Source organism: Coenobita brevimanus, chromosome 7 (genome assembly GCF_032717465.1).
Source record: "Coenobita brevimanus isolate Jiangsu-jjx chromosome 7, ASM3271746v2, whole genome shotgun sequence".
Classification (NCBI taxonomy): Eukaryota; Metazoa; Arthropoda; class Malacostraca; order Decapoda; family Coenobitidae; genus Coenobita; species Coenobita brevimanus.
Window position 1 is genome coordinate 36,812,793 of NC_136960.1, and position 12,729 is coordinate 36,825,521.

Here is a 12,729-nt window from a genome sequence, read left to right on the forward strand (position 1 = left end):
AATAACAAACAAGAATATATCAACAAACCAGATACAAAAACAATGTTGGTATGAATGATGTGGTATGAAGCCTCCTTAGCTAATGAGAAAATGGGTCTGGGATATAATGCATGTACCTGAAAAGAAACAGTGCTTGTCTTGTTGTAAATGTTATGTGAAAAATCAAGAATAATGAAAATAAAATTCAGATGGCAATAAACTTCCTCTGATAAAATTTTCAGATGTAGCAGTTAAATTACCTGCTAAGATATTGGTAGTTTTGTTAAGTACCGTAGCTTGTATCACCACCATGGTGTACTTCACTGACAATAAAACACTAACCAGCAAAAAATCTGTCAATATATACCATCTGCAATAACCACTTTTTAAAAAATGTACCATGAACAATCACACACAGTTTGTCAAACTTGGATTTATGTTAGCTTAAAAAAAAAATGCCTCACTGCCAGTTGTCATATGACGAGCACAATATTTGTCATGATGGGGCTCAGTGCTGTAGGTACACTCACAAACCAAACTCAATACTTCTCCCCTAGTCCATGCCAGCTGATGTTATAGCTAGAGGTGGTATTCTAAATGGCATCTCTACCATAGTGATTCATTTTGCATATTACACCTTCACTCTTCTATGTTATTTACATCATTTTAATATCAACACAGTTTGCACTAATAACATTCAAGATGATAATGAGGTGTAATGTGCAGAATAAATGGCTGAGGAAGATGTGCTAAGTGTCCCCTGATAAAATACAACCCACATTATCTGTTCACTCTCCATCCCAACCTCTGCTGAAAGGATGTGGTGGCACAAGGTCAACACCACTGAACCAAGACCTGTTACCAGGGGTTCAAAGTTGTCTGTTGTTGGTAATTCAAAGATTTTCAAGACTGCACAAGTAGCAGTGTCATTGTAAAGTAATCCATGGGTAGTCTGTGCATTTACTCTAACCTGAGAGATCACAAACACTTTTCAGCTCAGCTGATAGTCAAATATAGCTACAGAATCTTTATAATTAGAATCACGGAAAAATCGCTACTACCTCATAGCTTTTATCAAGTTTCATGTAACCACTGTAGTATTTAAGCTTTAAGAGTGGCCTACTTCTGTCATATAAAAACAAATCAACTATTATCACATCAACAATGGAACACGTCTTTGGTGTGAGATCCTGGCTACTACTCCATTGCAGACAGAGGTAGGAATGACAGACAGATATTATAGCTCATGAGTGTAACCAAGTTCAAATAATTTCTGTACTATGATCTGTGAGGTGGCTAGAGTCAAGGGATTTTACTCAACTCTGCTCAAATCATTCCTTCCAGAATAAGGAACTACTAAGGAAGAGAAGAATAACACTGTTTACTTCAACCTTCTTGCTTTCCATCAATATATCACCTGTTCTACTTCCCTATATTCCATTTCTCCTCATCCCTTTTTTGCTCCTAATCTACAGTCAGGGACAAAAGGTCACCTACTATTTCACTGCCTCTACGTCTCACTCTGGGCATGTCCGTCACTTTCCTCCCTGATGCATCCTATCAAAGAGCATCATATATGGGTACAGAGACAAACTAAGTCTCACTATGCTTTGGAATATTGCCCACCAGAGGAAAGTGAGAAGCAGAAGAGGTGAAATAAAAGGCAAACCTTTATCCGCAACTGAACCATGATGCATTGAGTTCAGTCAGAACTGTAGGATATCTAATCCTTTCACTTTTCCTCTTTAGCACCTCCTACTGCTCCCTCCTCTGGTTTTTCCACCTCCTTCTTCTCTTCACCAAACTCATTCTCCTTGAAAGCCTTGATGTGGTTAGTGAGGATCTCGGCATAATATTCTCCAAACACAGAACGGTTATGGGACACAAGCCGTAGCAATGTGCCACAGATGTGGGCCAGCTCCTCCTGAAGCGACGAGAGGCCTGGTGGCATCTGGACTGGCCGGGCCGTGGTGGAGCTCATCAGTGTGCCAATAAACTCCATTGCACGTTTTGCTGTGGAAGGTGGGACACGTAAAATTATACAGTACCATTTAACTCAAATAACTTGACTTAAAATTGTCAAGTTTTCACAACAGATTAACACTAGAATATGATGATAGTCAAGAAGTGCTATGGCATGGATCCAGACATGCAGCACTGTCATTTTCTTGCTACTGAACTATGTGAAACAAGCTAATAAAGGATGAAAATTTGGGTCAAGTAATGGTTAAGAAATATACATCCTACTCTGTAAGTTGACTAAACAGTGTTCCTTAACTCCACTGCACATCAAAGACAACTTAAACCAATTCAGTGTGGTTGATGCACTAAGGTATTTTATTCTAGCTAAGATTAGAAGCTGCAGTTCTACTGAAAGAGTTCCTAGCAATCACAAGGATTAAAACAGAATTTACTTTGTAAGGCTGACTAGTAAGTGACAAACACTACTGCATGAGTATTAATCAGCAACTGCACTGCACATTTGACTGGGCAAAGATGAAAGACATTACACATATTAAACCACATTTTAATTTAGAAGACTGACCACTGTACTTTATCAAATACCCAATACATTCCATGTCATGTTTAGCTGTGGAAGGCAACATACAGAACTACAGTTAACTTTATAAGGATACGTGTTGGAGCTATTCTGGCCCCAGGCTCGTCGGCACATGAACCCGGTTGACTGCAGGAAATTAGCCACTTGAACTTGGTGGTCCATTGGACATTTTGTTAAGGTGATGCTACAGGAGTGAGGTGGATGAGGTGAGTGTGTTGTGGTGTGGGCAGCTGCATTATAGTGAGGGCACAGTGCATTGATTTTTGGATGTACAGTATTTTGTGTTGGTATTGATATGATAGCCATGATACAGCAAGTAGAAACAAGCACAATTCATCAATCATTTTATATCTATATATAAATAAATAAATAAATATACATATATATATATATATATATATATATATATATATATATATGTATATATATATATAAATATATATATACTGTATATACAGTAAAACTCCTGTAATCCGAATCGCAGGGGTCAGAGGGTCTTTCAGACTATTGGGAGGGACCTCTGTAAACATTAGAAATATAAACATGATCATTTAATAAATAATTAAAATTATATGGGCTATTGATTTACTCAGAAGAAATGAATAGAAGTGTAGATTAACAGTTGCAGGCAGGTACACCCAAGTCCAAGGGCAAGTCCATGCCAGACAAATCCTTAGATAAAGGCCAGAAAAATTTGAAAAATCCCGGAAAATTTTGAAAAGAAGCCCAGAAAAATTTTAAAAATTTCGCCTTGACGAAATGGGAGAATTGGGATTTTCGGATTATTGGTGGCTGGATTAGAGGACTTTTATTGTGTATGTATGTGTGTGTGTATATATATATATAGGTATATATATATATATATATATATATATATACAGCAAGCCCTTAATTCACGCGAGGGTTACGTTCCCAGACCCTTCGCCTATGTGGTAAATTCGCGTATACATTCTGCCCTTGTGTGCACATAATTACGCATGTCTACTAAGTATATTACATCTGAATAATACTGTTTATGCATTACATACACCTTATAAACTAACATAAAGTATGAAAAACAACAAAAATTTAAGAAATTTAACACTGAAACCTGACAAGCACAAGCGTAGGTGGAGACACTTCAGCAGTCTGGTGCACAAACCCTCACTGCCTCCCATATGCTACATTCTGCCTTCTTTATTGTCCAAACAGTTGACTCATTCACTCCAAACATACGGTTCCGAGCCAGATCACAGGCGTAGGTGAAGACACTTCAGCACAGTCTGGTGCACTAGCCCTCACTGCCTCCTGTATGCTACATTCTGCCTTCTTTATTGTAAGAACGGTTGACTCACCCCAAACACACGGTTCCGAGACAATTCACCATGAAGTCAATTCACCATCAAAACATGGATGATTCCCTGTCATTCTATAAATATACTTATTATTGATTAATTAATTCTTTAATAAATAATTTTCAGGGGGATTTTATAACTCATATAAGTAAAAAAATAGTGTACTGTACTTGCTAAATAAACTGACATGTAAATGACGGGAAATCGTCCTGACGGAGAATTGTCACCGACATTCCTCCCTTAAGTTTGTCCAACACTTTAACTTTCTCTGTCAGCAACATCACTTTACGAGTCCGTTTTGGTGTGTTACCACATGCATCACTAGCACTACGGTTAGGCCCCATGTTGGCAGACAAGGCAAGCAATCACTGGAAGGCAGAAAAATAAGCCACAAATAACGATTCGCGAGTCAAGCATGGTTCGACCGTCGGATTCAAACTGACTGTGTGGTGCATGGTAGACCCACCTCCCACACACACACATACATATATATATGCACACGGGCAGCAGGTAGGCATTTTTATATTTTATTTATTTCTCTTGCATATTAAAATTATTTATTTGAATACTATAATTTTATGTTTTAATTATTGTACGAAAAATTCGTGGATAACCAAAATCGCTTGAAAAAAGTTCGCGTGAATTAAGAGATTACCTGTAAATAATTTCGTTTTTATTCGTTTTCGTTTTAAAAGGCTCCAACGTGCTTGCATGTGTCGGCCTTGGTCACCCAATGGCGGCTCTCCACGCTGCACGATCCATTGCAGCCTCCCTTTTCAGTCCCTTAACCCTGAGGTCACACTTAATGACCTCGTCCCATGTCTTTCTCGGTCTACCCCTCGTACCCCCACCCACAATATTAACACTTCTCACCTTCCTCACCCAATTATCATCCCCCATCCTCTCCACATGTCCAACCCATCTCAATCTACCTCTCCTCATCACAATACCAATACACTCCAGTCCCATCCTACCTCTCACCTCTTCCATCACTAACCCAGCCCCTCCAGGCCTTGGACGAAGGGACGCACTGCACATCCACCTAATCATTGTCATTTCTGTATGTCTGAGCTGGCGAATATCTTCCTCCTTCACTGCGCAGGTTTCACTACCATACAGCATTACACTCCTAACACATGCTGCATACAAAGACCCCTTAGCACATAGGGAGAGTCCTCTCAACATCAGGAGAGGCAAGAGCTCCTTGAACTTCTTCCAACCACTTCTCACCCTGGCCACAGAGCTAGCTCCAGCCCCACCTCCAGCACACAACATGTCTCCCAAATAACAAAACTCTTCCAAACACTCAAGAGATTCACCAGCAAGTTCAATCCTTTCATGTCTGATAATCTCCACCTGCTCATCCTGACACGCCATACACATAAAATCAGCATTATCTCGCAGTCTACCTCTGATACCACTACATCTCTTTTGCACCCATTTATCACAAACACTGCCCTTGTGGCAAACTGGACATGGCCACTCTCCGTCGTCTTTGACAGTACCACCACCAACCCTAGATATCATCACTTTTGTTTTATCTGTATTTACCCTTAAGCCCTTGTGCCCCATACCATCTCTCCACTTCCTAAACCTTTCCTCCGCCTCCCTTTCGTTCTCTGCAATCAACACCAAATCATCAGCATACAACAACTCCCACGGGAGTCCGTTTCTAAAGTCACGTGAAAGGGCTCAAGACTGACCCCTGATGCACACCAACATTCACGGAAAACTCATCACTAAAATCTCCATTCACTCTTGCCTGGGTGTGAGCACCCACATACATAGCCATAACCACCCTAACCAGCCACTCCTCCAAGCCAAGCTTTCTCATTGCCCACTTCACCACCTCTCTAGGGACTCTGTCAAAGGCCTTTTCCAAATCAACAAAAACAAAATAAAGATCCCTTCTCCTACCAATATATTTTTCCTGAAGCTGTCGAACAATGAATATAGCATCAGTGGTCCCCTTACCTGGCAAAAACTCAAACTGCATCTCATCAATATTCACTCTTTCTCTAATCATACCTTCTAAAACTCTCTCCATTACCTTCATTATCTGTTCTAAAAGCTTTATACCTCTATAATTTCCTCTTTCCAGGGCATCACCCTTCCCATTATACACATTTACAATTACTCTTCAGCCAATCATCTGGGACAACACACTCATAAATAATCCTATTTATCAGGTCAGTGACTAACCTCACCCCTATATCACCTGAGGCCTTCAACATTTCGGCAGTCAACCCAGACACACCTGCTGCCTTCCCCACCTTCATCCTGCCTATTGCCTCACTCTCAGTAGCAGTATCAATCAAAGGCCAAGGGCCAGACACTGGATCTGCTGGCTCCAAACCTTCCCTGTCCCAGTCAAACTCCTCATTCAACAACCGGTTATAATGCTCTCTCCATGCATCTTTAATATCCTCACTGTTCACCACTACCCTTCCTTCATCATTCTTCACACACTGCTCACCAATAATATCCCAATTATCCCTCTTCACCTGACCTGCCACCCTAAATGTCATATTTTTCCTTTCCCCGTGATTTATCAAGTAATAGTCTCTGTGACTCAGACTTTGCCCTGTATACCTCTCTTCTAGCCCTCTGCTTGGCAACCAGATATTCCTCTTTGCTACCACCCCTCTTCCATTCCCTGAAAAGCCTTCTTTTCTACTTAATTGCAGCTTCTACACCCTCATCCCACCACAAAGATACTTTATGTCATGGTGGTCCTCTTGTCCAACCGCATGTTACATCAGTAACTCTCAAGAAATTGTTCTTGAGGGCTCTGTACTGTTCATTAACTCCTCTGTCTACAGCTCCCTGTTCAGCCACCACTCTCCTCAACTCGCTATAGAAGGCATCCCTTACTACTTGGTTTTTCAGCTTCCATATTTTCCTCCTAGGTACATAAGTCCTCTTTTTCATCACTTGTTCTTTAAACACCATATCACAAATCAATAGTTTGTGCTGCTGCACACACTCCTCACTTCCTATAACTTTAACATCCCTCACTAACCTCCCATCGGCCCTCCTAACCAGAAATTAATCTATCTGACTGCTATTTCCCCCAGACTCATACGTAATTAACCTACTGTCTCTTCTCCTAAAATATGTGTTGCACACAATCATGTCTGTTGCCTCCCCAAACTCAAGTATCCTTTCCCTTTCTGCATTCCTTATTACATACGCACATCCCCCATGCACTCCTTCATAACCTTGTGCTGCTTCACCTACATGACCATTTAAGTCCCCTCCCAAAATCACTCTCTCGTCATCACGCATACCACCCACTACACGTATTAAATCATCCCAAAATCTATCTTTCTCTGCTACATCCAATCCTGCCTGTGGAGCATATGCTGATATAATCGCAGCTATCTTTCTACCCAACAGAATTTTCACTACCAATATCCTATCGCTTACTCTCAAAACATTCATAACATATTCCACCCATTTCTCCGCAACCATCACACCAACACCTCCATATATATATATATATATATACATATATATCTTCTGTCTTTCTTTCCTTCATTCTTTCCTCTTTCTTCTGCCTGTGGGTGACTTTACACTCCCTCTTGGGTCTTTCTTTCCTTCATTCTTTCCTCTTCTTTCTGCCTGTGGGTGACTCTACACTGAGTGACAAGCCAAATGATTTCCTGTACACCAGGAAACCATTTACTATGCTGGGTGGTAACCATATAACCAAATTTTGGCTCCTGGTGGTTTAGTGGGTAATAAAGGTGCTCCAATCGGATTGAGCCGGTGAAGGTTTATATCCAAGGGGTGGTTGGGGTTTATTGCTCACGTAATGCCACTCAGAGATGACTGAGGTTGGTCACTCTCATCTTAAATGCCAGGACCAACTTTCCTAGCCCCGGGCTCCTACACCCCTCATGGGGCAACGTAGGATTAGGTGATGGATAGATGGATGGATGTCTTACTATATATATACTGTATATATATATATATATATATATATATATATATATATATCCCACTAAGTGCCTGCCCATTCAACTCCTCCTTGCTTCTTTCTTTCCTTCCCCTTACATCCTTCTTTCCTTGTTTCTTTCCTCTTCTTTCTATCTATGGGTGACTCTATACTGCGTGACAAGCCAAATGGTTTCCTGTACACCAGGAGACCACTTACTACGCTACGTGGTAACCATATAACCAAACTAGCGCACCTGGTGGTTTAGTGAGTAATTAAAGCACTCCAACTGGATTGAGCCTGTGTAGGTTTATATCTAAGAGGTGGTTAGGGTTTATTGCTCACGTTATGCCACTCAGGGATGAGTGAAGCTGGTCACTCTCATCTAAAACGTCAGGACCAACTTGCCTAGCCCTGGGGTTCTACGCTTCTCGTGGGACAACATCCAATTAGATGATATATGTATGTAGGCATACAGTCCATTCGCTTAATATGTGAGTTTCTACAACGTGAAATGCCTTGAATGCGACGGAAGGGGGGATCAAATAATTGGTACTGAACGAGCTGGTTTTGAAAATGCAAAAATTGGGGTTGGCAAAGTGAGCCGAATCCAGTGTTGCACTACAGAGCATGACCTAACCCTGTACAGCGCACGTGGACGTGACGCAGGTCATGATGTCAGCATGCTATGTGATGTAGCAGGCATCTGCGCAGCTTCTCTCAGTTGAGGCTAGGCAACCTCAAGCAGTTTATACAGTCCCCTTGTTTACACAAAGCCAAACATTTTCTTGCCATCATCACCATATCTCCCCCAATGACAGAAGGAGCTCATCAACCAAAGCTCATCATGGAGGCAATAGAGCAAAAGAAGAAAGGAAAAGGCAATTCAGCCAATGGATAGCCTGTAGAGGCTATTGGGTGGGTTACGACATGTGTTTAATGTCCAATAATACATAAGCAAAATAACACACTAATGGAGAAAGGGGAGGCTTTTTGAGGCAGTCACCCTTCCAACCGGAATTTTCCCCATAAGGTATGTTATTCGTAAAGTGCGAAATTTCTAGACAGCGAGGTCTTCTACCGCTCAAATTCTCGCATATTGAGCAGATGGACCGCATTTACTATTTATATTGTTACGGTGGCGCCAGCCCGGGGCTATTACAAAAAGACAACAAGTCAGCCTTAGATGATCGGCCTCCACTGCGTTGCAAAAATAACGCAGACCCCGGCACTGACACTCCGCAAACTAGAGAAAAACTGCGCAACGGAAAAACTAAAACGCAACACTCTGTACTTTGATAATAAACGGAACAGCCTACCTATAGATCTAGCCTACTATCGTCACTACCGGAAGTAATACCGCCCGAGACAGTATACAGGAACACCTCCCACTTACTTCCGGTGGTGACGATTTTCTACTTAACCCGTGTCCAAGGGGGAACGCAGTTAATAGCTCACGATGGTTCTCACTAGCCTTGAGCAAAGAGATGGGATTAACTGTGTAGGGGTTAGGGGTGTGTGTGTGTATGTACGTGTGTTGGGGAACGTTAACAAAGGCAGCGAGAAGACCACGGTGAGCCAAACTGGCCCTCCAAAGACAACACGGTTACAAAAACAAAATAAAATAACTACTTCCCTCAGTCAGCAACAAAAGAATAAAAATAAACTTAAATGAAAACGCCAGCTCGGCATAAAAATGACTGGGGAGAGAGAGAGTGCACAAGCACCCGACACTAAAGCTGGCTGGGAAGACACTGGCCTACTGCTAGGCTCGTGTTCAGCCAAGCGCGAACGCATGAATCAAATTAATTAATAAGAACTTAAATTCGTGCCCCTCTCTCTCTACAATAAATTGGTACTTCTAATGCAAGCAAAACATCATTAAATATACTGGTAGCTCACATAAGACAATCAAAATAATCAAATGCATTCTCAGCATGGTATTAAATAAAATTGCCCTCAGTGGCAGGAACGAAAGAAACAAAAGAACTTGTAGCACTCGCTAATATAAACTCCGCGAATGACACGGATACATACTGCATAATCCCCCTAGCCCAGCTGCAACGGCTGCATCCGTGGGAACGGAAAGGCGGACAGCGTAACACGCCCTTCCCCAAGGGAAAATTTTGAGCCCTGGATCAAAATTTTCGAATCAAGACCCTGACCCCTCCCTGGATAAACAATCAGCAATTACGTTATCAGTCCCTTTAATATGCCTAACTTCTAAATTGTACTCTTGCAAAAGCAAACTCCAGCGGGTCAAACGCTGGTTCTTAAATTTAAACTTGTTCAAAAACTGCAGGGAATGATGGTCTGAATAAATCTTGATCACAGGGCCAAAAGGGGGCAGGTAGACAGCAAAGTGTTGCAGGGCCAGGATAATCGCTAATAACTCCTGCTCTATGACGGAATAGTTCTTCTGAGCTCTATTAAACTTCTTTGAGAAGTATGATATGGGATGTTCAACCTGGCCCTCATCTGGCTGCATCAACACTGCTCCTACCCCTACTCGGCTAGCATCAACTGCCAGCACAAAAGGTTTGTCAAAATCTGGTGCACGCAATATAGGGTGGTGGCACAGCAGAGACTTAACCGTAATAAAAGCTTGCTCACACTCGGCTGTCCACTGCCACTTCTTATCCTTGCGCAATAAGTCAGTAAGAGGGGCAAGCACTGTGGAGTAATTCCCAATGAATCTTCGGTAATAGCCGATCATGCCCAAAAATCGCTGGAGGGCACGGCGACACTGGGGTGCTGCAAAGTTGGAAATGGCATCCACCTTAGCCCGAGGTGGAGCCACTTGCCCATGTCCCACAACAAATCCAAGGTACTGGACCTTAGCACGTACGAACTCGCACTTGTCCAAGTTGACTACTAAGCCAGCTTCCTCCAACCGCTTAATGAGCATTTCCACATGATCAAGGTGCTCCTCCCACTTGGTGTCATACACAATGACATCATCGATGTAAACGACACAATTAGGTATGCCATCCACCACTTTATCCATAAGCCTCTGGAAAGTGGCTGGAGCATTCTTCAATCCATAAGGCATCACCTGGCACTGATATACTGCACCACTGACAACAAAGCTAGCCACTTGTTTAGCCCGTTCCGTCAGCGGGACCTGCCAGTATCCTTTTACTAAGTCAAGCTTGGTGATATAAGTGGCATTTCCCACCTTGTCCACGGAGTCATCGACCCGAGGTAAGGGATAAGCATCGGTCTTAGACAGTGAGTTAACCTTCCGGAAGTCCACACACAACCTAACCTTCCCATCTGGCTTCGGCTGTAAGGTAACTGGTGAACTCCACTCACTGAAACTCCTCTTGATCAATCCATGGTCCAACATATACTTGATCTCATTATCGAGAGCTTTCTGTCTGATAGGGTTGATGCGGTAGGGAGCTAATTTTACAGGCTTACTATCCCCAACGTCAATGTCATGAGTAGCCCAAGTTGTCAATCCCGGTGAATCTCCAAAAACTTTTGGATGTTTCCATAATCTGTTGCACAGCTCTCCTCGCTTTACTGGCTCAAGATGTCGCAATTTCTCCACCAGAGCTGCATAACCATTGCCCTCCCATAGGTCAGCTGGTAACATCTCACCACGACTAAACACTTCCTCCTGCTCCTCCAACTCACTACCAACCACCAAAACTACAGGAGCGCTCTTATCCCTGGTTCCCTCAACGTCCACTCCAAAGTCACCTTCCAGGAACTGTGGCTGTAACCCTGGTCCACCACTCACATCACCGGCACCAACAGCTCCCTCCACAGCACGTTCCCTTGATGCCACGTCCTCCCTTCCCCGTCCTTCACATCCCAGGTGAGAGACATCAGCAGTCATCCCACAATGAGAATCAACTGGGCGGTAGTATGGCTTCAACATATTAATGTGGCACAACTGAGTACTCTTCCGCCTGTCTGGGGTAACAATTAGATAGTCAAGTTCCCCAACTCTCTTCTTCACAATGTAAGGACCACTGAATCTAGCTGCCAGAGGTTTTCCTTGCATGGGCAGCAGTGCCAAAACTTCATCTCCTTGCTTAAACTCACGACTTCTGACCTTCTTATCATAATGAGCCTTCATTTTCGCTTGAGCCCCGATTAGATGGTCACGGGCAAGCTCTAAAGCGCAATGCAGTCTCTCCCGAGTGCGGCAGACATAGTCAAGCATGGATTCCTGGTTGCCAGATTTGTTGTTACTCCAGGCCTCTCGCACCACATCCAAGGGACCACGAACTCTGTGCCCAAACACTAACTCATTGGGTGAAAACCCTAACGACTCAGTTGGTACCTCTCTCACTGCAAACATAACAAAGGGTACCGCTAGGTCCCAATCCTTTCCACTATCATAGCAGAAGGTGCGCAGCATGGTCTTTAAGGTCTGATGATGCCTCTCCAGGGCACCTTGTGACTGCGGATGGTAGGCACTGGACAAAATGTGTTTGATGCCCAACTCTGTCATCGTCTGCTTAAATAAATTAGATGTAAAATTTACTCCACGGTCTGACTGCAACTCCTTGGGCAGGCCAAAATGAGTAAAGAACAGGATAAGTTGCTTGACTACTGACTTCGCCTGCATGCTTCTGATTGGTATAGCCTCTGGGTATCGCGTTGTAACATCCATTATGGTTAACAAATACTTGTTTCCAGCAGAAGTAGGAGGTAAAGGGCCCACAATATCAATGATTACCCGGGTAAACGGAGGTTCAACTGCAGGAATGGGAGTCAAAGGGGCCACAGGAAGAACTTGATTAGGCTTGCCCACCATCTGACACGTGTGACAGCTCTTGATGTACGCAGCAACTTGTCCCGGCATACTTGGCCACCAAAAATTATATCTTAAGCGCTGCACTGTCTTCCTGTTTCCCAAGTGACCTGCTAAAGGTCCCTCATGTGCTAACTGTATTAAC

At 42.9% G+C, this 12,729-nt stretch overlaps 1 protein-coding gene across 1 annotated transcript in view; it reads right to left on the minus strand.

Annotated features, from left to right (window-relative positions):
• Positions 1-1,263: 1,263 nt before the first annotated feature.
• LOC145404544 (T-complex protein 11-like protein 1) overlaps positions 1,264-12,729 on the minus strand; it is a 33,657-nt gene continuing 22,191 nt past the window's right edge. The window contains exon 10 of the mRNA XM_080276080.1: positions 1,264-1,992. Coding sequence (XP_080132206.1) covers positions 1,712-1,992 — 281 coding nt within the window. The 3' untranslated portion in view covers positions 1,264-1,711. The remainder of the gene's footprint in view (positions 1,993-12,729) is intronic.